The sequence below is a fragment of the Phacochoerus africanus genome, chromosome 1, assembly GCF_016906955.1.
Source record: "Phacochoerus africanus isolate WHEZ1 chromosome 1, ROS_Pafr_v1, whole genome shotgun sequence".
Lineage (NCBI taxonomy): Eukaryota > Metazoa > Chordata > Mammalia > Artiodactyla > Suidae > Phacochoerus > Phacochoerus africanus.
In genome coordinates, this window is record NC_062544.1 from 154,875,014 (window position 1) to 154,901,667 (window position 26,654).

At 45.9% G+C, this 26,654-nt stretch overlaps 1 protein-coding gene across 1 annotated transcript in view; it reads left to right on the forward strand.

Annotated features, from left to right (window-relative positions):
* The window catches only part of BFSP2 (beaded filament structural protein 2), an 81,593-nt gene extending 59,022 nt beyond the window's left edge, over positions 1 to 22,571 (forward strand). Inside the window, exons 5-7 of the mRNA XM_047754652.1 lie at positions 13,530 to 13,661; positions 19,974 to 20,194; positions 22,296 to 22,571. Of these exons, the coding sequence (XP_047610608.1) occupies positions 13,530 to 13,661; positions 19,974 to 20,194; positions 22,296 to 22,299 (357 nt within the window). The 3' untranslated portion in view covers positions 22,300 to 22,571. The remainder of the gene's footprint in view (positions 1 to 13,529; positions 13,662 to 19,973; positions 20,195 to 22,295) is intronic.
* Positions 22,572 to 26,654: the final 4,083 nt, after the last annotated feature.

The window sequence follows — 26,654 nt, forward strand, 5'->3', positions numbered from 1 at the left end:
GGTGGAGGGGCATCGTAATTAACCGAAATAAACACAGCATGGTGTGGAAAAAAAAGCTGGTCATTATTATTCACCCATCACCCTCTTGAGAATCATTACCAGCCCAACAGTGATTCAAACATTAATTCTGAACAGATTCATTAGTGTTTTTTTTTTAATAGAGTAATCTGAAAGCTACATCTCAGGGAAAACAGATAGTACTTGTTTCAGTTTGGCTGATGCTGCCCAGGCCTCTTGCAGAGAGGCAGAGCTCAGAAAATATTTGCACAATGAGTGAATTCCTCCGATCATCAGCGGAGATCAGAACTGACAGCCAGAAGTCCTCCAATAAATAGTTTTGTCAGTTGCCGCCATGCCCTGGGGGGCTGACTCTTGCCCAGCCTCAGCATCTCTTGTCGGTTTCTTGGCGGCAAAGCATAGATAGGAAATGGCTTAGCACACGCTGCCTTCAAAAACCTTTTGCAGAGGGAATATAAACACTTATTTAATTACCTCTCAGCCCGGGGAGGCTGAAAATTAATTGACATGATTAATTTCTGTCTTCATTTAGGTTCCCCCAGAAACTGATCCTGAGACAAATATTGAAGCTAGGTGGTTTGTTTGGAAGTTGGGGGAAGAGAAACAACAAAGAACACATTATCCAACCAGCTCCTGCTGAGGGGAGACTGGAGTGTCCCCATAGGGGTCTGGAGAACAGTACAGAATATAGGAGAGGGGGGAGGCAAGGAAGCTGGGGTGGTAACACTACCTCCCTCGGTTATCTGTCATCTGTTAGCAGGTGACCTTTCAAAGACTTCCAGGCAAAGAGAGCCTCCAGGCAGGGGTACAGAGTCTAGCAGTAGGAAGGAAGCTGGGGGAGCTGAGGGGTTGAGGTGGGTGCCATCAGCATCCGCTACCACTTATCTGCCAACTCTTCTTATGTCTTAATCAGTAGACACTTATAAAGAGGTTCTGGCTGGGTTTTCTGGATGTTATGGATGTCAGGAACCTCACTGGTCCAGGTTTTGGAGCTTCTCAAGTTGAGTGATTCAATGATTGAGGGATCAGATTAGTCCAGAGAATTTCCAAGGGTTTTTAAGTCTGGCGCTCCTTTTCTGTTTGTTGTAGTCACCCACCTCAGGGTATCTGAAGATTCTTCAAGAACCTCCAACGCATGTCATTCTACCCTCCAGACCTCCTGGCTAGACATGGAACATACTCACCAGTCTGCAACCAAGAGACCTGCAAAAGGCCACCTTGGGGAATCTGAGGGGATCACTGTTATTATTCACCTGTTTCCTAGATTCATGCCCTGAGACATTTGTGCCCTTAGAGTGACAAACAAAAAAGAGAGTCCTGAGTGCAAGTATGCTCTTCCTTGACCTTGGCCCCATTTAGGTCCCTTAGTGCCCTTCTTCCCTAAAACTTTTGTGGAACTTATTATAGGTGCTTTGAAATCATCTGTCCATCGTTGTTAGACGACCTCGAATTCAACAATGAAACTGATAACCATTTAAGGCCATTGGTGCTGGCTGGACTTTTGGCAAACTTTCTGCTCAATTCTCACAACAGCTTCAAAAGCAGTAACTATTGTTATTCCCATTTCTTAGATGTGTTTATTGCTAGAAGGAAGGGAGGGAGAGAGGGAAGGAGGAAAAAGAGGCAGGAGCTTCTATTTTCCCTGCTGGGCTGTTTCTACTGTTTTTCTTTCACAGGTGCAACCATTTCAAAAGTCCTTTATCATCAACAGGAAAATGATATTCTGGGTAGCCAAAAAGACACTTTTAAGAATATGGAGTTCTTATGTAGCTCAGCGGGTTAAGGATCCAGTGTTGTCACTGCTGTGGTGTGGGTTTGATCTCTGACCCAAGAACTTCTGTATGCCATGGGCATAGCCAAAAAAAACCCAAAACAAAAACAAAAGAATAGTATGCAGTTATCATCTTTTATGTCAGCATCGGTCCATCATGATATACATAATCACATGTTTCTTCCAACTGACCTTTTCCTTACAATATGTGATCCTCCTGGAAACAGGGCTGCCCTGTAGGCTGAGGGCTCCCAAAAGTTTCTTTTTTTTTTTTTTTTTCTTTTTAGGACTGCACCACAGCATATGGAGGTTCCCAGGATAGGGGTCGAATCAGAGCTATAGCTGCTGGCCTACACCACAGCCACAGCAATGCCAGATCCTTAACCTACTGAGCAAGGCCAGGGACTGAACCTATGAACCTACAACCTAGTCGGATTCGCTTCCACTGTGCCATGACGGGAACTCCCCAAAAGTTTCCGAATCAAGCTTAGGTGACCTTCCCCACTTCAGTTTGCCTATTGATGGAACTGAAGTCCCTCCCCCAGTTCCCAGAAGCTGATCTCTGTCCCTTATTCATTGCAGCTGGATGAGTACAATGACCAAAGACTTATTCAGTCACCAGCACGAGCTGGTGGGGTGGGAGGCCCTCATGAGTCCCTCAGGGCCAGGAACTCTATGACAGATAGAATGCTGCCACGCAACCTGCCCTGAGACGAGGTCTGCACTTGCCTCTGATCCTTTTAAGGCATTTGTGGTCAGAAACTTTATCTGAGTGGTAACCATCCAGCTTCAAACAGTCAGGATGACAGATCGTGGAGACGGTTAAGAATGAAGAGAGGTGAACAGATGGAGATGCATTGTGGGCTTTCTGATTATTGATGGTCTTAGAGCTGGAAGAGCCCCTGGAGACTGACTAGAGCAGTGCCCTCTGGTAGAAACTTCTGCAGTGATGAAAGTATTCTGTAATTTTGCAGCAATTCAGTGTGGCAGCTACCAGCCACATGTAGGTTATAGAGCACTTGAAATGTGCCTGATACAGCTAAGAAACTGTTTTCAATTTTTTTTTTAATTTTTATGAATTCTAATTTAAATAGTTACGTGTGGCTAGTGGCTGCCATATTGGACAGCATCTACCCATGAAGAGACTGGAAACCTTGGATAACATGTCACCATATCAACTATTTTCACAAACAGTAACTTACCCTGTAAGGACAAATATTTTACATAGGCTCTTATGGCTATGCCTTTTCTTTGTTTGCTTTTACCAAAAGGGTCAGTATTTTCTGAGATATGTGAAATTGGATTAAATGGATTTCTGCTACTCAACTGAGGTCACTGGCTGTAGGCTGTGAGATGGCTGGATGTGGTCTTGCCAGGACAGCTGGCTGGGAGAGTTCCTTTCAAGGAGAATAGAGAGGGCAGACCCCTGAGGGCATCTGTGATGGGGGGAGGGCCCTGTGTGCTTAGGAGTGGCTGTAATCGCCAAGGGCTCTACAGTGAAATCAGCGCTGAGGGGTGCACTCACAGACAGCACTGGAGGGGAGTCACCTAGTATTTCTTTTTGTTTGTTTGTTTTGTCTTTTTTTTTTTTAAGGGCCACACCCACCGCATATGGAAATTCCCAGGCTAGGGGTTGAATCAGAGCTGTAGCCGCCAGCCTATGCCACAGCCACAGCAACACAGAATCCGAGCTGTGTCTGTGACCTACACCACAGCTCACGGCAACGTTGGATCCTTAACCCACTGATAGAGGCCAGGGATTGAACCCATGTCCTCATGGATGCTAGTTGGGTTTGTTAACCCCTGAGCCACTATGGAATCTCCTAGCATTTCTAATACCTCATACTATGTCACAGAACGAGCTTTGCTGAAGGGCCCCACCTTGCTTTTTATTTCCTTTTTATTTATACATTTTAATATATAATACCTTCACTTAGTTCAAAATTCACAATGTACAAAATGATACACAGTAAAAAGTGTCATCCAACACCCAGTCTCTGTTATGGGATCAACAAGTATTCTCCTTTACCTCTGTGTCCTTTCAGAGACATTTTATGTGTATGCAAGATAATATATATCCATTTTCTCTCTCTTTTTACAGAAAAAGTAGTATTCAGAACATACTGCTTTTTAGCTGCATAATATTGTACCACAGGGGGCAGCAGACTACGGCCAACAAGACAAATCTGACCCAGTGCCTATTTCTCTCAAATAAAGTTTTATTGGAATGTAGCCATGCTTACATTTACATATTGTCTGTAGCTGCATTTGCATTACGCCTGCTGAGTTGATTAGTTGTGACAGAGACCATAAGGCTCGCTAAGCCTAAAATATTTACTATCTGGCCCTTTAGAGAAAAAATTGCCAACCTTTGCTCCAGCTAATGGGTATCCCAGGGTTCATTTAACCTGTGCTCTGCTGATGAATATTCGGTGGCTCCAATCTTTTGCTATTATAAATAAGACTATTCACTGACTTTGGATGTCACTCATTTCCCAATATAGAAATGTGTCTGATGTTTAAATTTATAGACACGGAATCACTGAGGTGAAAATGATGTGAATTGGTAATTTCGACAAATATTGCCAAATTACCCTCTGTCAAGGTTATAGCAATTTACATTCTCATCAGAAATATTTGAGATTCCTGTTCTCCACATCCTCACTGATACTTTCTCACACTTTGTGATCTTTGCCAATATTATAAGTCAAAAATGGTTTTTCAGTGTACTTTTATTTTGCATTTTTCATATTATGAGGAAAGTAGAACATCTTTTTATATGCTGAATTTCATTCATATTTGCTTTTGTGTGTCCTGGAGATCATATCTTTTTCCCTTTTTATTAGATCTTGCACTGTTTTCTTTTTGTGTTTCTTTCTTTTTCTTTTTCTTTTTTTTTTGGCCATACCTGTGGCATGAGGAAATTCCACTGATGCGGCATCCTCACCCCACTGACCACATGGGAACTCCAGGTGTTGCATTCTTTATTACTGGTTTGTAGCAACCCTTTGTGCATTGGAGAAATCAGTCCTCTCTCCATGACACAAGTTGCAAATATGCTTCCAGCTTGTCACTTGTCTTTCCTTAAGTTATGGTAGTTCCAGCTGGCTTTCAAAAGATATTGTTAGCCAGTAAGGAAGGGTTCGTATAAGAGCCAGGAGACCAGGCTTTGGTTGCTGTAGCTGTGAGCCATGGTGGTGTGTCCCAGCTGGGATCGCTAGGGCCAGGGGTTGGGGAATGTCCACTTGAGCCTTGGGCAGAAAGCTCTTCCCAGAAGAAGTATTTTCTGAGTGTAAGATTGCCTTTTCTTATTCACAGTGGAAACACAGATCTTAAGCAGGCCAGGCCACTCATCTGCTTTGCCATTTAGACTTCTCCAATAATTACTTTAAGAAGAAAAATATATTTTCCTCCCCAGAGTAACACTCATCACCGAGCCTCTTCTGTGTGCTTGCTCATGACCAAGAAAGTGACGAATCCAGCAGGCCAGGTGCTCCTCTGTGTTTCCTTTGGCAGCTTCCGCTGAGGCTGGGAATTGGTCCTACACCCTAAAGAGAGCAGCTTCAACAGCCAAGCAGTTCTAGCATAAATTCAGTCTTGGTTTGGCCTAGCCAGGCCAGCTCTTTTGCCAATGTTAGCGTTTCTTTTTAATTCCCACTAAGGAGAACCCATGTCTCTGATAAAGACTAGGTGGCATCCAGCCTTCTCCCAAATAACTCCTACATCTGGCTGGGGTAGTGCAGGCGGATGTATACTGCATGTGAAAAAAGCTAGCCTGAGCTAAATAACGTTTGTTTGACACCAGGTGACTGTAAAGTGTCCTACAATCATTATAATGGCAGGCAATCCTCCTAATGAAAAGATGATTTGATTTAATTCCATCCCTGGTATATCTTCCCTTTCTGTACTCCCTGTTATGTGCCTAGGGCACATCACAGACCTTCAGCAAACCTTGTGGGGCATGTTCTAGGTGTAAAAACCACGTTAGAGCCCCCTGGGGGTGGGGGGTGGGGATTGAGAGGTGAGTAAGGAGTTCCTGCACACACCATGCTAAAATCTAGTGTGAGGTGGGCTGGGGGCAGGTGGGAGGCAATGGACAGAAGGACCACTCTTCTACAAGCAGAATGAGCTGTGCCAGGAAAGCAGGACCAGCAGAGCATTTATTGAGTGTTTGCCAAGTGCCAGACCATGTCCTGAGCACTTGACAGGCCTATTCTCATTTCTTCTTCCTAACACAAGATAGTGTTATGATTTTATTCATTTTATAGAGGAGGCACAGAGAGGTTAGGTAAATTACCCAAGATCACACAGTTAGAATGTGGCAAAGCTGGGATTCAAACCACATGTTCTTTTTTATTTCTTTCTTTCTTTTTTTAACAGCCATAGAAGGATATGGAAGTTCCTAGACGAGGGGTCAAATCAGAGCTGCAGCTGCCCTCCTACATCATAGCCACAGTAATGCTGGATCTGAGCTGCATCTGTGACCTATGCTGTATCCTGCTGGCACGCCAGATCCTTAACCTACTGAGCAAGGCTAGGGATTGAACTCAAATCCTTGTGGATATTAGTCAGGTTCTTAACCTGCTGAGCCACAATGGAAATCTTTGAGTCAACATTCTTAACTTCTAGCCTGACCTGGACAGATCCCATGGCATGGGGGAACCCTGATCCCTCCTCTTTTTTAAGGATAAGCAAGTGACATCTTGTGTGAGGTTGGAAGGGCTTTGTCTTGAGGGACCAAAAGGTTATGCCAGACTTCTGTTAGGAGCTTTCTAGACCACAATTCTGTGCCTTCCCTGTAGATAAGATCTCTCTGTGATGCAAGACCGGGAAGCCTTATAACCCCAAGGAGCCCTCTGCTGCCCCTTTCTCCATGAGAATAACCATAATGAGGTCAGGGTGATCCTGGAAGATCTGAGAATCTTAAGAGCAAGGCAGCAGGCTGTGCTCTGCCACAGAGCAGTGCTCTCATAAAGCTGTTCCCCAGCTGCAAAAACCAGCTTGTGACTTGCTGGCACCCACGCAGCCACTGCTCGGGGAAAGGCAGACTGCACACATCCACCCCTGAGTGTGCAGCCTGGACACTCGTTCTGCTAAGAACACGCCAGCATCACTCCCTCCATGCTCTGCCTCCTCCTAAACTCGAACTCTCCCCTCACACCTCAAAGCCACTTTTTTCCAACTCCAGGTCATCGCCAAGGGTGTTTGGGGAATGGCAATGCTAATCAGCAAACAATTGGTGTTTGGAGATGGCTCTTTTCCCCTCTGTTTGGAGATCCTCCAGTTCTTCATTCTGATTTAAAAAACAACATGCTGCTCTTTTTCTCTCACAGCCCTCCTTCATGTGCATCAACATGCCAATTTGTAAATTTTAATTTGAAAAGTCTTACCATATTCCAAAATGCCAACATGCTTTCCTGCCCCCCCGCCCCCAAACATAGCTGGAGTGCAAACTTGGGCAGCCCAGCTCCTGCACAGGGGAGCCAAGATTTCAAGCTAGTTTGAAAGCCTGGGAACCAACATATTTGCATCTCAGTACACATCCCAGCAACCGCCCTGAGCAATAGAACACACACCTCCCATCCCATGCTCAGGGGCTAGAACCGCACACCCACTGGTCTGTGAGAAGCAATCTGGAGACGCTGGGTTGAAATGGAAATAGAAGTACAGTTGTTATAATAATGAGAAAACAGAAACCTAAAAAGCTATTGGAGAAGAACACATAATACTTTTAGGTGAGTTAAAGAACTGTCCCTGGAGTGCCTTCGTTGTAGCTAGTGGAAACGAATCTGACTAGCATCCATGAGGACCCAGATTTGATCCCAGGCCTCACTCAGTGGGTTAAGGATCCGGTGTTGCCGTGAGCTGTGGTGTAGGTCGCAGAGGCAGCTCGGATTCCGCATTGCTGTGGCTGTGGCGTAGGCTGACGGCTACAGCTCCAATTGGACCCCTAGCCTGGGAACCTCCATATGCCTCAAGTGCGACCCTAAAAAGACCAAAAAAAAACAAAAACAAAAACAAATTAACTGTCCCTGATGAAGGGCAAGTATCATTTTTTGTAAGCTGAGGTTTGGGACATGATATAAAGCAATACCGAAATTTATAATGATCCAGTTAATTTCTTTTTCTCTCTTCATCATAATTAAGCGGTGTAGGAAGGTTTTTGTTGGAGCTCCTGTTGTGGCTCAGCAGCAATGAACCCAACTAAAAAAAAAGGAAAGTTTTTGTTTGGTGCTGGGACATCATTAACACTTCTCTAAGACTTATAAATCTCACCTTTCAACAAAGAGAAGGCCAGCTTTGAGATACAGCAGCTTGGCAGGCAACATTTGCTGGAATATACCACAGTAACTTGTTTTTAATTTTATTAATTTTTTAGTTATCTTCTATCTATGGCAAGTGACAGTTTTATCAGTTTCTGTAGAAGTCTAGAACTTTGCTTCCATGGCATCAGGAAGAAGTTTTATTTTATTTATTTATTTATTTATTTATTTATTTATTTGGTCTTTTTGCCTTTTCCAGGGCTGCTCCCGTGGCATATGGAAGTTCCCAGGCTAGGGTCGAATCAGAGCTGTAGCCGCCAACCTACACCACAGCCACAGCAAAGCGGGATCCAAGCTGCCTCTGCGACCTACACTACAGCTCACGACAACGCTGGATCTTTTACCCACTGAGCAAGGCCAGGGATCGAACCTGCAACCTCATGGTTCCTAGTCAGGTTCGTTAACCACTGCGCCACAACAGGAACTCCCAGGCAGAAGTTTTAAATGAAGATTCCTGGGACTCACTCAGGATCTCCTGACCCAGAACATGCATTTTCACAAGGTCCCCCACATGATGCTGACACACATTAAAATCTGAGAACTTGGAGTTCCTATTATGGCTCAGCGGGTTAAGAACCCAACACAGTCTCCATGAGGATACAGGTTAGATCCCTGGTCCCACTCAGTAGGTTAAGGATCCAGCATTGCTGTGAGCTGTGGCATAGGTCACAGATGAAGCTCAGATCCCATGTTGCTGTGACTGTGGCATAGGCTTCAGCTGCAGCTCTGATTCGACCCCTTGCCTGGGAACTTCCGTATGCCGCAGGTGTGGCCATAAAAAGAAAAAATTAAAAAAAAAAATTGAGAATCCTTAACTACAGTTTCCATTTTAAGGACATTTATTTACAAAGAAAAAGAAAATTGGTTTAAATAAAAATAGTTTGAATTATTCAGATATGTGACAAACCACGCTGGTTGTCCAAGAATATTTGGGAAACACTTCGGTACAGCATTCTGGTAATAAAACTGAGACGTGGGGATTCTTTTCTCCAGAGATCAGTGAGTACTGAACCATGGAATACAAGCCACTCATTGTCTGGGTTGAAAGGAGGGACAGTTCACATGGGGCCATGGCTGTAGACTTGGCCAGCAGTTTTACCCCAGACCTGCCTACCAAGGCTTTGAAACGTGCCTCCATGAGACTGGACTTTCCCTCACACCGGCTCTTACCCAGGCTGTGCTGGTGACATTTCCAACTCTCTCTGCAGGGGAATGTAAGCATATGTATTTATAGGCTAGTCACATTCATACTACTACTTAAAGGTAACAAAAAATTTCTGTTGATGTCTTTTTTTTCTTTTGTTTTCTTTTTTGGCTGCGCCCATGACATATGAAAGTTCCTGGGCCAGGGATCAAACCCAGGCCACAGCAATGACCTCAGCTGCTGCAGTGATCCTTAACCCGCTGTGCCACAAGAGAATCACCTATTCATGTTCTCATGATAGAATTTTAGAAATACCAAGTTTTAAGATAATATGCTTTGTTTTTCCGTTTGCACATATAGCTTCAGTGTGACTTGCTATTTTTGTAACATCTGCCAACCATTTTTATAATCATTTATATCTCATCAATAGTAGTGACATAAAATCAGATTACAGAAAAATGCTTGATGATTGATATCTGATTAAGCCAAAAGTCAATCACATCAGTGATTGAACAAGGATAGCTCTGCTAGAATTTGGTTGATATTTTCATTGACCTGACTGAGCTCATTCATCAGTGTTGTGAGAAACTTATTTGTGAATCACATAATAATTTTCAGGGAGTTCCCATTGTGTCTCAGCAGTAACAAACCCAATTAGTATCCATGAGGATGCGAGTTCGATCCCTGGCCTTGCTCAGTGGGTTAAGGATCCAGTGTTGCTGTGAGCTGTGGTGTAGGCTGGCAGCTGTAGCTCTGATTTGACCTCTAGCCCAGGAACTTCCACAGCCATGGGTGCAGTCCTAAAAAGACAATAATAATAATAATTTTCAAATACTAGAAAAATAGGCTGTCTAATTTTTGTGCCATTCACAATGCAAGAGCTGCAGACATAATATACTTTTTTTTTTTTTTTTTGGCTGTGCCCATGGCACATGGAAGTTCCTGGGCCAGGGATTAAACCCATGCCACAGCAGCAACCTGAGCTGCTGCAGTGACAACACTGGATCCTTAACCTGCTGCACTACAAGCAAACTCTAGACATGATCCACTTTTTTTCCTTTCTTGCGTTTTTCAGGGCTGCACCTGCAGCATATGGAAGTTCCCAGGCTAGGGGTCGAATTGGAGCTACAGCTGCCCGCCTACGCCACAGCCACAGTAACTTGAGATCTAAGCTGTGTCTGCAACCTACACCACAGCTCACAGCAATGCTGGATCCCCAACCCATTGATTGAGGCCAGGGAAAGAACCCAGATCCTCATGGATGCTAGTTGGATGTGGTTCCACTGTGCCACAACGGGAACACCCAGACATGACGCACTTTTAACTTTAATCTGCATTATTAACCTTTTCTGCATCCCTTTCTTTTCCTTCTTTTTTTTTTTTTTTTTTTTGTCTTTTTAGGGCGGCACCCAAGGCATATGGAGGTTCCCGGGCTAGGGGTCTAATTGGAGCTGTTGCTGCTGGTCTACACCAGAGCCACATCAACACCAGATCGGAGCTGCATCTGCCACCTACACCACAGCTCACGGCAACACCAGATCCTTAACCCACTGAGCAAGGCCAGAGATCAAACCCTCTATCTCATGGTTCCTAGTCAGATTCGTTTCCTCTGAGCCACAATGAGAACTCCTGCATCCCTTTCTTAAGTCTCACAATCAACAAAATAGTCATTCAATCCCTGATTTGTAGTGTTTGCCAATTCCCATGATGTAAATACTCTCACCATGGCTGATTTCAAATTACTGACTTGATGTAAATGAGCAGAATTGGGAAGAGATGTACAAGAGCACAGCAATGTGTGTTATTTCCATCACACAGATGCCACTGATGTCAATAACCACTAGCATAGATAATGGTCAAATGTAAAATAATTAGCCAGTGATAAGCTTATTATTACCATTTTTTAATGTAACTCATTTGATTGTAAATCAATATAGTTCACTTTTTAATGATGGCTGTGTAACAACCACAAAATTCCTGAGAATTTCTCACTTGGCTCTTGTGAGCTATTAGGAGCCAGCTCCAGATCACGTCTGCCCCTGACCACTCTGACTCCATTCATCTGCCAGGGTACGCACGTCTTGCCTCCCACCCACCCACACAGCCCATCTGGCCAGGTGCCAAACACCAAAAAGAGGAAGAAAAACGGGGCTACTGACCACAGGACTTGGCCGACAATGAGGATATTTTAGAGTGATCCACCTTTACTAGGAGGAGACAGCTCCAATTTGGGGGATTTTTTTTTTTTTTTTGGTCTTTTTAGGGCTGCACCTGCAGCATATGGAAGTTCCCAGGCTAGGGGTCAAACTGGAGCTGCAGCTGCTGGCCTACACCACAGCCATAGCAATGAGGGGTCCAAACCACATTCATAGCAACACCACAGCTCATGGCAATGCCAGATCCTTAACCCACTGAGCGAGGCCAGTGATTGAACCCTCCTCCTCATGGATAGCAGTTGAGTTCATTACCACTGAGCCATGACGGGAGCTCCTAATTTGGGGGATCTTAAGTTGAGGCATTGGTGGAAGTGGCGGCATTAAGCACTGGTTAAGAGCATAGCTCTGGGGTTGGCTGCTGGGCTTGAATCCCAGCTCTGCGCCTCATAGACCACATGATCTTGAATAAAGAGCTCAATTCTCTATGCCTCAGTTTCCTCATGTAAATTGGAAACAGCAATGACAATTGTTTCACAGGGTTGTAAAGATTAAATTGTATATGCACTTAAAGCAGTTAAAAGAGTGCCTGGCACAAAGTAAGTGCTGAACATATGTTAGTTATCATTGGTTATTATTCACCGCACAGTGGCTTTTACAAATGCATTTGTTTACTCTTCCCTGTTACATCCAGAAAATATACACAGCCAGTATTCGCATTTCAAGGTTCTAAAAGCTTTACATGCATAACCTGATGGGGGCCTGATGGAGGCAGTTCCCATATGATTCCCCACTCATTGTCACCTGTGGGCATGGACTGGGACTCAGAGAGGCTGAATGATGGCCCAGGGACACAGAGCCGCAGGTACCCCGTCAGAGTTGGGCCCATGGTTACTGTTCTTCAGCTGCTCCCAGGCCTTTGATGTACATCTTTGTTGGGTCCTTTATAGCCCTCAAACAGCAAGAACTGGCAGAACTAGTATTGAGATATAAGCCTTTTGACATTGAGCTTCTTAGCCAGTCAATGAGGTTGGACTGCTTTTGCATAATTCTGTAAATACGTATTCATACGTGGTAAAGATGGCAAATTCAGAAAGCCAGCGACTTGGGAGAAAAGGCAGTTGATTTTCTCCTATATTACCGGCTTGGAGACATTTCATCAGATGGTGCTGAGGGTTAATGAGGGTGAGCTCTTGTGTTTTCCCTTTTCCCAGCAAAGAGGAGGAAAAGTGACCTGCTCCCGGAATGTATGGGAAGAATCAGAAAATGCCCATCTTGCTCTGGGGAGAAGTTTCAAAACACAGACCTTCCCCCTGTATTCACAATTGTGGCCAGACAGGTTTTTACAGGGAAACCGGGGACTATCAGATCAAGTTGGTTCATTCCTTGTTTGAAAAAGGTGTGGGGCAATTGGAGTGCTAGAGGGGGTTACAAATTCTCTTAAGGGCAATTCAGCCCGATTTTTATCACAATCATAGATGCCTGCGATTTGACTCAACAGTTCCACTACAGGAATTTACCCCTCAGAGATCCTGCCATGTATGGAAAGTGAGGATTGCACTATGGCTCATAACAGGCCAAGACTGGAAACAAGATGTCCATCAGTGGGGACCTGCCAAGTAATTACAGTACTTCCAGGCAAGGCAACGCTATGCAGCCCTTGCAAAGAATGTAATTCATCTCTGTATACTGATACAGAATAATTGCTAAGATATGTTAAGTACCAAAGCAAGGGAGGATGAGCATACAGATTTATTTTTAAATGTATGAAATATTTCTGGAAGGAGGTATAAGAAACTAGAAACAGGAGAACAGAATAATTAGGGCACAGGAAGAAAAGGAGACTTTCTCCTATATATCCTTTAGAAACTCTTTGGAATTTTATTTTATTTGCTTTCATTATATGTTCAAAACTAAGTAAATATTGGAATACAAGGCACTCTATAGGTGTGGTATCACAAAGCATTTCTATAGGTGTGGGCACCTATAGAAAAAGTGATTTTTACGGCAAAGGGCTCTTTCCTCTGCGTTAGAGGCAGCAGAGTGGTGACTGGAGATGATGCGAGGGAAGCCCGGGTCGGGGCCCTGGCTCCCTCCTGCTCACCGCTGACTTTCCACAGCAACAGGCGGAGGTGGCCCGCAGGGCCCAGACCCAGGAAGAGAAGCTGGCCGCTGCTCTCAGGGTGGAGTTGCACAACACTTCCTGCCAAGTCCAGAGCCTGCAGGCTGAGACGGAATCCCTCCGGGCCCTGGTAAGTGGGCCAGGAAGAGCCCTGGCCTTTCCTGCGCCAAATTTAACTCTCGACTGTCTAATTGTACTCATACGGGAACATAGGAGTTTGAGGCCTGCAAAGGGTCGTCCGATACCAAATGGCAAGTGTAGTAAACACAGTGTCCCATCGAAATACCCTCCACCAGGGTGCTGCCCTGAAACTTGGCCCCTGACCGCCATAGAGGCCCAGGGAACTGCCCTCAGCAGAAGACACCTGGCCTAGGCCCATAGTCCCGCCCTCAGACTCAGCCATCAGCCAGTGGCTGACTGACAGGGTTTAAGAGCCCAGCCCACTTGCTCCAAAGTGGATTCCTCTGTGGAGAAATCCTCCTGCTCAGGAGCTCTCCACTGGATCAGGCTGTAGCCGGATTCCAGCCGAGACCACCTCCTGGCTTAACACTTTGCATTGCTCTCCCTAGCTCCCCATTTTCCTGAAAGGAAACCCTTCATTACTGACATGTGCCAGGATCCCTGTGTCAGGCTCTGCTTCTGGGGAATCCAAGCAAAACTAGTAAGCGAGTTAGCTCTTCAGACTCACTGTGGTGTGTGAACAGATTTCTTGCATTATGAATTAGTATTGTTGGTTAAAATAATTATTAATAATACAGCAATCTACCCTCGGATCTCTGGGATGGACTGAAGTTGCATCCCAGGGGGTCAAGCACAGCTCCTCCTGGATGCCCCCTCCCGGGGGCCCTGTGTACTGATTCAATCCCCATGTGTACTGAACACACCCAAGTGCACGAGGAATGGTTTATGCAATCCCTGTGCAGCTGAGATAGTCTGGACTTCACTGAGGTCCAAGAAGCCCCTCTTCCCCATCAGCCTTAAGCCGTGGACTGTTTGAGTACCCTTTCTTCCACACACCCCATGCACCCTCATCTCAGTATTGCCATCTACATCAGCTCTATCACCAAACCATCAGCCCTGCCCCCCAGCCCCCACTGGAGCCACAGCCTGTCACAAAGTTAGCTCATTCTAGTTGGTTCCCCGCAGAAACTACTTTTCCTCTGCCTGCTGCCAAAAATCATCCCATCACCCCAGTTCCCTTCCTTCAACTGTCTTCAGTTCACTTAGTCCCTTGTCCTCGGCCAACAAGGCCGCAGCACACCCAGCCAGCTCAGGGGAGATGCTCAGTCTTTGCCACAACACGAAACACATCTCGTGGCTCCACTTCTCTCCTGGTCATCCTCTGACAGGACCTGGGTCAGTGCGAGGGGGTGTGAGAAAAGGGTCTGGGATGAGAAAGATCAGGCAACTACAGCCTAAAGCGATGCTACTTTAACTAAACAATTGCCTGAAAGAGATTGCAGTGTTCAGAGTTATGTGAATGTTATGCAGATCAATTTTGCTCACCTGCCATAACCCTCGATAAACATCCTAGTGTTGGGAGTGCTGCCTTTTGCCCCAGTTGCTTTAGACACAGTTAAAAAAAAAAAAAAAAAAAAAGGCTGCCATTTCTTCCCCAGACGTCCTTGTGGCTGCCAAAATAGCCACTCTTCTGGTGATAGGAAGTTCTGGGCAAAAGGTTAGGGACATATCCTCAAGCCACATCATAAAAAAAAAAAAAAAAAAAAAAGCCTGGAGAAATCTCTGCCTAAGTGGTGAGAGTCAGGAGAGGCGATCATGAGTTGAATGTTTCCTATCCTCAAACACCTATAATCTGGTTGGGAAATGAAAACCTGTGCATGAATGATGGATCAAAGGAAGGGAGGAAGGGTACTGTGTCCCCAGAGTGGCTACTCCCAGCAGTCTCCATCCACACAGCCCCAGGCCCCCCTTACCTCTGCCTCTCTGCAGAGGCTGTCACCTGCACTGGTCTGAAGAAAAGATGAATGTCCCCCAACTTAAAGGTCTTCAGCTTCTGTCTCACACCTCAAAACATCTCTGAAGCTTTCTCCACCCTCTCCCGCCTTCAGTAGACTCCACTGTCCGCTGGTGGATCATCTGGGACATTCCTCTACCATCCCATTCTTCTGTATTTTCAGGGTCCCCACCCCCTAGGATTGCCCTGGGCGGGGAGGGAAATAGACTTCCTTTGCCAGATCTTCCAACATCAGCCAACCTGGGCTTCATATAAATGCCCAGAACTCATCCTTCATTTTCTTACACTGGATCCCTTGGATGTGTTCTCCCCATGGCTGGAGAGAGATCCCTGCCTGCACTCTGCCCCCCCCCTCCCCCGCTCCTGTCATCCACAGCCTGGGCACAGGAGAGGTGGGGCTCACTGTCATCCACACTCACCTTGAAGCCTAGACCCTGACTCCACAGCCCTCTAATTAGTTTTATATGGAGTTCCTGTCATGGCTCAGCTGTTGATGAATCTAACTAGTATCTGTGAGGATGAAAGTTCAATCCCTGGCCTCGCTCAGTGGGTTAAGGATCCAGCATTGCCATGAGCTGTGGTGCAGGTCAAAGATGAGGCTCGGATCCTGTATTGCTATGGCTGTGGTGTAGGCTGGCAGCTGTAGCTCCTATTGGACCCCTAGCCTGAGAACCTCCATATGCCTCAGGTAGGGCCCTCAAAAAGCAAAAAAAAAAAAAGTTTTATGTCCCCAAAGCACTTGGTACACTGCCCAAAACACAATTTCTTCAAAGAGATGCTAGCAGTAATAAGAGTACGCTCACCTGCAGTCTCCTGCCAGAGCGTCATGGAGACATTGAGAAGTGGCTGGACTCTGACTGCATCCCATTTTGCAGAAGAGTAACAAGAAGAGGGGCTGAGTTTTCCAGCTCCATTATCCCACTAGACTGTGACAGTGCTATGAAGTTGGGATGGGCACACAGACTCTGGAGTCTTAAATCCTGGTTCCTCTACTCATCAGCTGTGTGACCTCCCTAGGATTCCATCTTCTCAACGTAAAGTGAGGATCTATTTTGGTTATCCTCTCTATCTGCTGTGTTATTGGCTTCAAACAATAGCAAATGATTTGCTCATTCATTCAGCAAGGTAGGGTGAACTCAGCAGAGATGGCTCTTCTCTGTCCACGTGGCCTCCACACGTAGCCAGCTTTGGCTTCCTCCTATCATGGCAGGCTTACACAGTTGGATTCCTGACATGGCATCTGGCTCAGAGAGTGAGCACAGAAGCTACCAAGCCTCTTAACACCTGGGCTTGAAAGTCCCGAGCATCACTTACACAGCCTTCTGCTGGACAAAGCAGTCACAGACCAGCCCAGATTCCACAGGCAGGGAAGTCAGTTCTACCCCTTGATGAGGCATTGGTGAGATCACAGACAGAAAGAGCAGGTGGGTTGGAAATCATCTTTGCAGCTGCCTTTGGAAATGTGATCGACCACTGAACATCATAGAATTTTCCTCATAAAGTCATTGGGATGATTAATTTGATAATGCAGGTCAAGCCCAGCACAGAGTGAGCAGTGGATAAATGGCATTTATTATTAATTATCATTATAAAATTATTATTATAACCACTAGTATACTAACCTGAAATTGGCATCACCTGATCACTACACTTAAACCCCGTGGTCCTTACTATTGGAACAAATGGGACAAGAATTCACCCCCCAACAAGAAGACAGAGCAGTGGTGTGCTGGCTGGGCTTGGAACCTAGTGGCCCTAGTAGATCAGAGTTGTGGTCACTTACAGCTAAGTTTAGGAGCACAAATGAGCTAGGCAGGTAGCGCACTGCCTGCCGCTCTCCAACATGGCAGAGTCCATCCCTCTTATGCTCAGTTACAGCAGCCTGTGCATACACAGGCCCCCATAGCTATATAAGCCTCAGACAGCCAAGCTCGCCATACTTTTTGCCCCTTTGCCAATATGAAAGTACTGTTCATAGTGACCGCCAGTGTTCAGTCACCTCAGGTCAGGAATGGCATTCAAGGCCAGAAATCACAGAAGCTCACTATTTTACTCTCTGGAGGGCTTAGCAATTCCAGAAAGACCTTTCAGATCTTTAGAGATGAGAATAGCATGCTTCTATAATCTCTGTTTGCTGCGGTGCTGTGTTGCTGAGTGGGCCAGGGCAGGAGACCAGCAACAGCCACTGATCATACAGACCCAGGTGCAAGCCACTCTGTAACAACCAGGCCAGGAAATCAGGGACACAGGTGGGGGAGCTGGACTTGGACTCTGAGGGTGGGATGGAAGGGACAGGGCATCTCTTATGGAGGTTCCCATGAACCCACCTTTGGCAGTGAGTCCTAAGTCTTCAGAGGAAAACCCCAGGCCACATGGAGACATCATCATGAACATGGGGCAAAAGCTATAGACAGATGATGCAAACATTATCCCATGAAAGGTTTTTCCAAATCTCAGGTGTTACAGATTCAATGTCAACTGCCACTCAAATCAAGCAACTTTCTGATAAACAAAGGAAGACGACCCAGAGGGGTTGGAACAAATGATTCTCAAAGTCCAGGTGGCCCTTTCTGCATCCTCACTGCCATGGAGGGGTTTTCAGATCTCACCAGCAAAACAATAACCCTAGACCAGACACTGGTCTACATCTACTTTCTACTGATGACATTTTGCCACCACTAGACACACTTAGGATGGGAATCTGACTCAATGTCCCCACATCCTACGGAATTAGAAAGACTTCAGTAAGATAGTATGGCGACCCCTGCTTAACAGCAGCCATGATTCAAGATAACATCATGACCAAGAATCTCCCATTTCAGCCACAGTGGTCAAAAGAGGGTAGAAAATCTCCTGCTGGGGGGCAGGGTACAGAAACTTGTTTCATCAAAATTTGACTCAGTCCAATTTAAAAAGATATTTACTTGTTTTTTATGTGTTATATGAACAGCCAGATGCTAAATTATAGGTGCATCATAATTAGAACTGCTAAAAAACTGTTAAAGAGGAGTTCCCTGGTGGCCTAGTGGTTAAGGATTCTGCTTTATTACTGCTGTGGCTTGGGTTCAATCCCTGGCCCCGGAACTTCTGCATGCCACTGGCACAGCCAAAAAAAAATGTGAAAGATAGATGCACACAGTTTTTTAAAAAGGTGTATGTTGCTCAGCCCTACAGTTTTCAGAGCTTAGTATTGAGAAGATGAGAAGAAGGTTTCAGTCTAATGGGGAGACAGGGTCAATAAATGTAACCATAATATAGTGCTGTCATCTGGGCAACACACACACACACACACACACACACACACACATACTCTGTCCCAGGCCCTGTCTTGTCACTGGGGTTATAGGGACTAGGTTTCTGCCCTCAAAGAGTTTAGTATTTTCTAGAGGAGACATGCCCCTGAGAAGCTCAGCCCCCTATGACAAGTTCAAGGGTATGCCTATGCTTGGGCAGCAGTGAAACCCAGAGGAGGGGCTCCTAACCCAGCATGGTGGTGGCTGGGGCAAGAGGATATCAAAGAAGGCTTCCTAGGAGAAGTGACCCCTGAGCTTGGGCATCAGATAAGTAGGAGTCAGCCAGGTGAGGAAGAGGAGGAGCTCCAAGCCCAGCTTTGGACTTTAGACAGAGCTCTGTGGCTGCTGTGGGGGCTGCAGAGGAAGAGGAACTGCAGGCAGGGAGATGAGCCAGGAGGCCATGGAGGTTACCATGGAGATGAGAGGTGGCTGCAGAAGAGGGAGGCACAAATGGGAAAATGTTTCAGAATATACAAGAGGCAGGACTCTGTGATGATTGACAGGGAAGCAGGTCTAGGGATATGGCTTTGACACAGGCCAGAGCACAGCTCAGAGAGAGACAGGCTCAGGAGGGCATGCAGGGCAACAAGGCGAGGACAGGTTAGCAAGATACGCTCCTAAACACTGAAGAAAACATTGCTGGGTACATAGGAGCCAGAGATGTTCCGTTAGACTGTGGGAATCTGGGAAGAGTGCGGCCAGGCCAGCATTCTGACTGCATGGTGGGTGGGGTCACCGTGGAGGGAAGGGGCCTCCAGGGTGAGCAGTCAGGAGCAAAAAGGCCCCCAGGCAGTTCTGGGAGCAAGACTTCTTTGAAGAAACACCTGCAAACTGTCTCTCCAGTGCGTGTGTGTGAATTTCTTTCATTTTTCTTCTCATTCATCTGCCTCTCGTTTTCTTTCATCATTCTGTCTCATTACAATCTCCATTCCTGTCCCTCTCCCCTCATCCCTCCTCTACTCTCTCCCCACCCCCACCCCCACAAGAAGAATCAGTAAATTAGACTAAACAAGACTCCGACCTCCCCAGGAACCTTTTCAGTCCCTTAAGGTCATTGTCCTGGGAGACATGGACAGCCCCAGAGACGCCAGCCCCTCCCACTGCTCCGCCCACCTCCCTCTTCCAGGGCCCTGCCTGGCGGCTTGGGATCTGGACCGCATTCCTTCTCTCCTAGAAACGAGGCCTGGAGAACACCCTGCACGACGCCAAGCACTGGCATGACATTGAGCTGCAGAACCTGGGCGCCGTGGTCAGCCGTCTGGAGGCGGAGCTCCGGGAGATGCGCTCTGAGGCCGAGCAGCAGCTACAGGCCCGCGAGCACCTTCTGGCGCATAAGTGCCAGCTGCAGCGGGACGTGGCAGCCTACCACGCTCTGCTGGACCGCGAGGAGAGCAGGTGCGTCTCTGCCTAGCTTTTGTCAGGAAAGGAGGACACACCCGTGGGTTTCAATTAAACATTTTTTCAAACACTATAGAAGCAACTAAGGTAAAAAGGAGAAATCGGGAGTTCCTGTAGGTAGCTCAGCAGAAACCAATCCGAGTAGTATCCATGAGAATGTGGGTTCAATCCCTGGCCTTGCTCAGTGGGTTAAGGATCTGGTGTTGCTGTGGTTGTGGTGTAGGCCAGAGGCTACAGCTCTGATTGGACCCCTAGCCTGGGAACTTCCATATGCCGCGAGTGTGGCCCTAAAAAGTAAAAAAAAGGACAAAAAAAAGAGAGAGAAATCACCCCATGGGCTTCCCAACACCCACCCCCACTCCCACTGTGTCCTCCCAGGATTTTCTGTTCATATATACATATATCCATGAATCTATAGACAAATATATAATATATATGTGTGTATACATATACATAGGGGCATCTGTATACATTCACACACCCACAGACAGTACCTCTGTGTGTTTTCACGTACATCGTACATACATGGAATCTGTTAGGAATGCTTTCAGCTGCACGTAAGAGACCCTAGTTAGTGCTCCTGAAACTTTAATGACCCTAAACCTGGGCATCTTTTTAAAAATGCAGATTCTGCTTCTGGTCTGGGATGGGGCCTGAGACGCTGCACTTATGATAAAACTCTCAAGTGATGCCTATACTGCTGGTCCAAAGACCACACTTTGAGCAGCCAGGACATAAAACATGTTTACCTAAGAGTTCCAGAAATCAAGTAGGCTAGGCTGCTCAGTGATGTCAGTCAGGTCCCAAGCTCTCTTCATCCCTCTGATACACCATCCCTTCATCTTTGTCACCCATGATTGCCAAATGCCCACCACAGCTCCAGGCAATATAATCCTTATTTACGGCAAGAAGAAAGGGAGGGAGGAGGGCACAGAAGGAAGGCTTTTCCCTGTGTGGTCACTCACTTTTCAGTTAAGGCCTCCAGTGGATCTTCCCTTCTATCTCATTAACAGGAACCTGCTTACATGGCTTACCTACAAAGGATGCTGGGTAGGCAATATTTAGTCTTTCCAGCCTCCATAATGGAGAGAATCGAGGTGTTGAGAATGGCGTATATACATCTATGTATGTATGTGTGTATGTGGTATAGATACACATATATACATATAGGTATACCCATGCACATATATGTATGCATATATGCAGTCTTTTTTAGTGAGTAAGGACTCCTTGAGCAGATGCATGAGTCTCGGGACTTAGTTTCCTTGCCAGTTCTTTGAGGAAATTCAAGCCTTTATTTTATCATAATTCTGTATCTTCCTATTGCCTTCCAAGGTCTATGGCATACACTGAATGAGGAATAGAATAGCAGGTCTAAGGAACAACTTATCAACTATTTAGTATGACCCCTCTTGATTCCAGAGAGAATAAGAAGGCCAGAGCAGAGAAGGATTTGCTTGTGATCACACAGGGAGGGGGAGGGGGGAAAGCCGTCCCAGAGCCCCGATCTCCTGGCTCTGTGTGTGCTCTGTACCACCCCTTTCTCAGAAGGCAAGAGGGCCACTTCCCTAACCCACTCGCCTCTCAAACAAAAAACACGTCATCTGGCTCCTTTCCAACTATCTCTTTATTGGATTGATTTCTGTCGATTAGAGAAGCTAGATGTTTGTAACAAAACTAATTTTTTCAGCTGCCTAGGAACATATGAATACACAAAATCACATCAATCAAATACAAAAGGTAAGAAGATAGGCTACATTTACTTCAAGACTAAAAGAACTCCATTCAGTGAGTGCCTGCCATGTGCCAGCACGGTCCTAAGTTCTTTGTGATCTTCATTTCTCCTCAGAACTCTTCCAGAGCTACAGCATTATCCCCATTTTACAGACAGGAAGCAAACCTCAGAGAACTTATGTCACATGCTCAAGCTCACATAGCTAAAAACCTTGGAGCAGGGGTTAGAAACCCAAACCTGTCTTGTTCCAAAGAGCAAATTCTTTGCATAAGACCCCCGCCTTTCTTATAATCCTATTTGCTAATGTTCATCATCCGTGGTTCTCTCACTCAAATAAATGTTTTTGGGTTTTGTTTATTTCAGCTAATGGAGAAACAGCCTCTGTTCATGAAGAAAATGCTGCCTTCCTCACCGAGTGACCAATGAAGTTCCTTGAGGAGCCACCACTCCCACCTGCATCTCCCCTCCCCACCCCCACCCCAAGCTGGATTCCCTGCTGGATTCACCAGTTGATTCAGCTTGAGCTGAAAAGCTTCCTGGAAGTGGAGAGGGTCCTCCTGCTGCCTTAATTCAAGTAGTCTGTAGCTTGAGCAATCTCCCTTGTCCCTCTCCAAATAAATGCTTTGTGTGCGGCTTCCAGTCTGCCCAGCTTGTTCAGCCCACTAGTGGATGGAGATGGAAATCACTTTACTGACCTGGCCTTTCTTCATGGGGCCATTCGTAAAGGTTTCTGGAAGGGTCCTTGAGCATGACACCATCTGCCCCTCTGTCACTCAAGGGTCAGCTGCTCTTGGGCTTATCAATGTAAATGTGCTTCTTGGCCAAGAGTTGTGCCCATGGTATGCAAGATGCCGCCGTTGGGGGCAAAAACAATGTTCTTGCTAGAGAGGGAATCGGCATGTGTCATGATCACAGGCACCACAGAGCATTCAGGTGTCTTTGATGTGCTTGGCATGGGTAATTATGCGCAGACACACACATTTCACTGCTGTTGGGAGAGCACGGCTCAATCAGTTTAAAGGTAACTTCAGTTTAAGTCTGTAGGGGATGAATTAGGTTGTGGTTGCCTATGCTTGCAGCCTCCTTTTCTTCCAGGGTCCTTCCCCAACCCTCTCAGGGCCCAAGCCAGCCAAATATAGTTCATAAATCTGCCACCTACCCACACAAGGCTCCCTGCCTTCTGATTAAAACTGAAACCACCACCTGTGTCCTCGAGCAGGCTCTCAGTGACTCCAAAACCACACACACACACACACACACACACACACACACACACACACACACACACACACACCAGCCCAAACTTAATGTCTTTATTCTTCCCCCAAGCTTCTGTCAATCTACCTGTCACACAGAATCACAGACCAGAATACCCGAGCTGAGGTCTGTCCTCACATGAGCTGCTAATGGAAGCAGAAGGATGTGTCTCATTGAAAGACACTCTCCACAAGGACTTGGGTTTCCAAATAGTCAAAGCCAACATAAATAAAAGAAACCTTATTTACCCTTAGGAAAGCTGGAAAGAGAAGTGAGGCCATGGGGTCTCCTGGTTGAAATTGCTCCAGCTGGTTTCCCTTTTTGGCTTCCAGGATCAAAAGAATTGTATTAATAAGTCATGTGGGCAGGACAGCTATTTACAGTTTGCACGGCACCTTTATATAATTCTGTTTATCAGGGCATAGAAATAGTCAAGACACCACCTAACGCTGCATTTCAGCAAAGGGCCAATCCCTTCTGCAGCTGCACAGCCTAGGAGTGCCCAGGACAGAACCACTGGGGACCAGGGCCTCCCCAGAAGAGAGTGTGTGTGGCTGGCCCATTCACTGAGGTCTGTTTCTTTTCTTTCTTACTTTTTATAATGAATTCTTTGCCCCCCAGCCAGAACCTAAATCCCTAACCTAAACACAACTGGAGAGTCCCAGAAGGTCAGCCATCAGAAGGAGGGGCTTCTGTGTCTGAATGGTTGCTCATTTTCCAGAACCTGGAAGCTGGCTCAGCTATGAGGAAGGGGAGAATGGATTTGCACACCCTCCCGAGTTTCCACCAGCAGGAAGCTGTGCCAGGCTGTGCATACTCGCCCTCCTTCGCTCCGTAATCTCAAAGAGCAGCTGCTCTAAATCATTAAGTTAATCATCCTTTGGCAGGGAAAGCCCAGCAGGCTGGTGCTTCCAGTTCTCAGCATGGTTTCTTGCTGTTTCTAATGAGGCTTCATTAACAGGTAAGAAAAGGTACTGCTGGCCCCCCTGACTCTGCCAGAGCCTGATTTAACTCGGGCTTCCTCTCACAACATCCGCTACAATTATACTCTGGCAGGGAGGCTGCTGCTTGTGTTGGCTTTGTTCTGGTGCAGACCAGAGAAGGGCTTCCGATGGACTCCTCTGAAAGCCCAGACGGGCTCTGCTTCCAGACCAGGTAAACTCCTCTGGGCTCTGGCCTGGCTTCTGGAGCACAATATAAACTCCCATGGCTAGAACATCCATCGGATTTCAGACTGAGGTCCTTAAGCCTCACCTTCATTACCCTCTATCTTCACTGTCTTCCAAGCCCCTGCTGGTACCCCATTTTGTTGGACTTTGGGAATCCCAGTAAAAAGACACATTTTCTGCCTTGGTGGGTTTACGGTCTCATTGAGGAGTTCACATGTGCACATCAAAGGACAAAGTATGTCAGGCAGAGCAGCCCAGTATGGTTTGCATGACCCCTTCACGTAATTCAGTTTGTTGTACAAAGCGTGAAAATAGACATTCAGATCTGATCTCGGCTGGGTTTTGGTGAGATGATTCCACAGGAATCATCATGCACCAAGCTAGTTTCTGATTATCTCCAAATACGCCATAGATTTTTCCCCGGGGTTCATTGAGATATAATTGACATACGGAACTGTGTAAGTTTAAGCGTACTGATTTGACATGTATTTTGAAATAACTACCACAACAATCAAGTTATTATGATTATATAAAAATGTAACATCCATCATCTCACATAGATTTTTAAAAAAAGAAAAAGAAAAATTATGCATTCTCATTATGCCCTAGCAGGTTAAGGACATGACATTGTCTCTGTAAGGATGTGGGTTTGATCCCTGGCCTGGCTCAGTGGGTTAAGGATCTGAGGTTGCCAGGCTGTGGCTCCAATTCAACTCCTAACTGGGAATTTTCATATGCCCCAGTGTGGCCATAAAAAGAAAAAAAAATTTTTTTTCCTTGTAATGAGGACTCTTAGGATTCACTCTCATGTAGAACATACAGCAGTGTCAATTATATAATCACCTTGTACATTACATCCCCTGTACTTAGCTACCTTATAACTGGAAGTTCATATATTTTGACAACCTTCATTCAAGTTCCCCTCCCCCAAGCCCCCACCTATGGTAACCACAAATCTGATCTCTCTCTCTCTTTTTATTTTGCTTCTTAGGGCCGCACCTGAAGCATATGGAATTTCCCAGGCTATGGGTCCAATCAGAGCTGCAGCTGCCAGCCTACACCACAGCCACAGCAACAAGGGATCCAAGTTACATCTGCAACCTACACCACAGCTCACAGCAATGCCGGATCCTTAACTCACTGAGTGAGACGATGGACTGAACCAGCGTCCTCAAGGATGCTAGTCGGGTTTGTCACCACTGAGCCACAATGGGAAATCCTGATCTCTTTTCTCCATGAGTTTTTTTTTTTTTTTTTTTTTTAAAGAATGCCACATGTGGAGTTACCATTGTGGCTCAGTGGTTAACGAATCCAACTAGGAACCATGAGGTTTCGGGTTCAATCCCTGGCCTTGCTCAGTGGGTTAAGGATCCAGTGTTGCCGTGAGCTGTGGTGTAGGTCGCAGACACAGCTCGGATTTCAAGCTGTTGCGGCTGTGGCGTAGGCCAGCAGCTACAGCTCCGATTCAACCCCTAGCCTGGGAACCTCCATATGCCAAGAAATGGCAAAAAGACCAAAAAAAGAAAGAAAGAAAGCAAGCAAGCAAGCAGGCAAGCAAGCCACATGTAAGTGAGATAATACAGCATGAGTCTTTCTCTCTCTGACTTATCTCACTTAGCATAATGCATTCAAATTCCATCCATGTTGTCACAAAAAAGAAAGATTTCTTTCTTTTTGAGGCTGAATAATATTTCTCTGTGTGTGTATCACATCTTCTTTATCTATTCATTTGTAGATGGACACTTAGGTTGCTTCTATGTCTTGGCTATTATAAATAGTGCTGCCTTGATCATGGGGCACAGATATCCCTTTCACATAATGTTTTAATTTCTCTCAGATAGAGTCCCAGAAGTGGCCTTTTTTAAAGAAACTCTATACTGTTTCCATAGTGGCTACACCAGGTTAGAAGCCAAACAATGGTGCACAAGGGTTCCCTTTTCTCCACACCCTTACCAGCATTTGTCATCTCTTCTCTCTTCCTCTTTCTTTTTTTTCTTTTTCTTTTTGGAAAATTTCCAGGCTAGCCACAGCCATGCCAGATCCAAGCTGCCTCTACGACCAATGCCGAAGCTTGAGGCAATGCATGATCCTTAACCCACTGACCCAGGTCAGGGATTGAACCCACATCCTCATGGATAGTAGTCAGGTTCTTAATCAGCAGAACCACAACAGGAACTCCTCTTTTGGATGCTAACCATTTTAACAGGTGTGAGGTGATCTCATTGTGGTTTTGACTTACATTTTCCTAATGATTAGTGACATTGAGCATCTTCTCATGTACCTGTTGACTGTTTGT